This window comes from Drosophila kikkawai, chromosome 3R, assembly GCF_030179895.1.
Source record: "Drosophila kikkawai strain 14028-0561.14 chromosome 3R, DkikHiC1v2, whole genome shotgun sequence".
Classification (NCBI taxonomy): Eukaryota; Metazoa; Arthropoda; class Insecta; order Diptera; family Drosophilidae; genus Drosophila; species Drosophila kikkawai.
The window spans coordinates 37,744,873-37,747,245 of NC_091731.1; the positions used below are offsets into that span (position 1 = coordinate 37,744,873).

Here is a 2,373-nt window from a genome sequence, read left to right on the forward strand (position 1 = left end):
TTTTTTTGTTGTTTGTGTGGAGAGTGAAAGATAAAAATAAAAAGGGAATAGGGAAGAGAAAAAGAGCCGGAATGTCACAGTTGACAAGGGTTTCGATGAATGAAATGAGCTTTGTCGTTTCTCGGGGCGATCATTGATTAATGCGCTGATTTTAGGGGATTACGATTCCATAAAAATGTAAGCCGATGGGACATACACTTCTGTACTATGGATAAATATCCATAGTACAAGTAAGCAAATAATTTAGTATCTTAATAAACATTAGGTCAAGTCAAGTTACTCTGTTAAACAGTTCTTTAAATACAAGTACGTAACTATGAAAAAATTATTTATATTTAAAGGTGCAATTTTTGGAAACTTTTCCTTGACCTTACTGATTTTTAGCTGCGCTTACCACTCTCCACCCGAGTTCTTTCCGAGCTTTTGATAAAGTGAATACTCGAAGCGTTGACAGCTCGGGATTCCCAGCATCCAGCTCGCCGCATTAATTTAGCTAATCCTGCGCGAGACGATGATGATGGGCTGCGGACGATGATGATGCGCGGACTGGACAGGAAGAAGAGGAGGATGAGAAGCAGACAGAATCAGAATCAGGGGCCAGTGCCGACTGATTTTATATGGTTATAATTCTGGCTTTTGACAGCAACAAGCCTCGTTTGTCGTGCTGCAGAGTGTGGCTGGCCATTCCCATCCCGAGGAATGTCAAATTAGCACACAATGCGCCAGCTAATACATTAAACAATATATGGCCAGATATCGGAGATAGATGTACCTGTATAGGGAGCCGAGCTGCGCTTTCCCCAGGAGTTGTGTGCTCGTAAATTATATCAGTGGTGTAAGTAGCTGCCAACATTTAAGAACAATTCCGTGAATCACTTAATTTATGCAAGTGCTACAAATCGCAACCTTGTTGCAAGGGACATAAGCAGGAGCTGGGAGCAGCATTTATCCAATCCAACCGAACCCAGCCGACACTCGGACAGGGCTAATAAACGATCATTTAATAAGCGTTTTAATGCCAAATTTACGATCGTTTTATTTGCATAAATTACCAAAGTTGCCAACTGTATGCACATTAATTTCCCCAACAAATTGCCAATAAAATGTTATTTATGTTGCTATGCGAAATATACAACAACAGGCAGTGGTGGGCCCCCAAAAATTCCTTCAACGCAGATCGCGAAGGGCATGGAATGGAAGGCAACGACGACGATGACTATATATCCACATTATCCATATATCCCGCCTATATGGACAAAAAACCAGAGTCAAAGGTAGTAAAGTTTATGAGCTTTCGGTTTGCATTTTGTTCGCTCACCTTATTGCTTCTTGTTTCGTTTTATATGAATTTCGCCCTAATAGAGTCATAAAATTCGGCATTCAATGGCTGCGAATCGCTGTTATAAAATGTCTAAAAACCAAACTTACCTTGATATGAACTATCTTGATCTGCAAGGAACTAATTTCTGGACTCACGAAGAAGCTTAGGATAATTTACGGGCCTAGGCGACAAGTAGCAGGAGGCTGTCTATATATCTATTATATTATATCTACTGGCTTAATGTGTGGTGCGAATCATCGACGGTTCTACCGTGGAGCCCGGGTATCCAGGTGACCATACTCTCAGTCATGTCAAAGACCTCGAAGGCCTTGCAGAAGTCGGGGAAGAGTATATGGTTCGAGTCCGAGTGATCCATTTCCTTCATCATCGAGTCCACAATCCGCATTATCTGGACGTGGTCCAGCAGATTCGAGAATAGTTTGTGGACAACTATCACCAAATCGTACTTGGTGATGCGACCGTCTTTGTTGTGATCGTACATGTTGAAGAGCACTGGGAGAAACTTTAAAGATATATTACCTTATATATGAAGTACTCTTACTCTTCAGTTTCTTATCTTTAATGGCATTCTTGAGCTCATCGGTGGTCCTGAGCGAGTGGGCCTGAAAGGTGCTAAGGAACAGGGCGAAGTCCAGAAACGTAATTGTCTCCTTGTCCCTAAACATGCAATTCAGGATGGTGGGCAGCAGGGGATTCATATGCAAAAGCCCCGAATAGAAATTGTACTTGTGCAGCCTTTTGGGCGGATCCTTACCACCGCCAGCGAAAGCGCAGAAGCGATTGTACAGGTACCTTATTTGACTGCGACTCACTGGAAGGCAATGGGTTACGATAAAGATTTCCAGCTCTTCAATCGCCACTCACATGTAGTTGTCCTCCTTAGAGTATCCATAATGTCCTGTGGCACTGCGGGATACAGCGATGCGGTTTTCCTCAATCCCAAGCATCCCATTCCGGACTGATTTTTCCAACTAAATAAGTATTCCTAAAAAAGTGAGAGCTACAAGCATTTCATATAACATGACAGTCCC

The 2,373-nt window shown here is 42.4% G+C and overlaps 1 protein-coding gene across 2 annotated transcripts; it reads right to left on the reverse strand.

Moving 5' to 3' along the window:
- Nucleotides 1-1,035: 1,035 nt before the first annotated feature.
- LOC108084931 (uncharacterized) lies at nucleotides 1,036-2,373 on the reverse strand. 2 transcript variants are annotated; one of them, XR_011445421.1, is made up of 4 exons: nucleotides 2,207-2,373; nucleotides 1,884-2,153; nucleotides 1,429-1,834; nucleotides 1,039-1,355 (listed from the first exon to the last, which is right to left on the reverse strand). XR_011445421.1 is itself a non-coding variant. In XM_017181328.3 (3 exons), the coding sequence occupies exons 1-3, from the start codon at nucleotides 2,292-2,294 to the stop codon at nucleotides 1,551-1,553; spliced, it is 642 nt and encodes a 213-aa protein (XP_017036817.1). In that variant the 5' UTR covers nucleotides 2,295-2,373; the 3' UTR covers nucleotides 1,036-1,550. The 2 variants fall into 2 exon arrangements, 1 of the variants encoding a protein (XP_017036817.1); XM_017181328.3 differs by having other exon boundaries at nucleotides 1,036-1,834.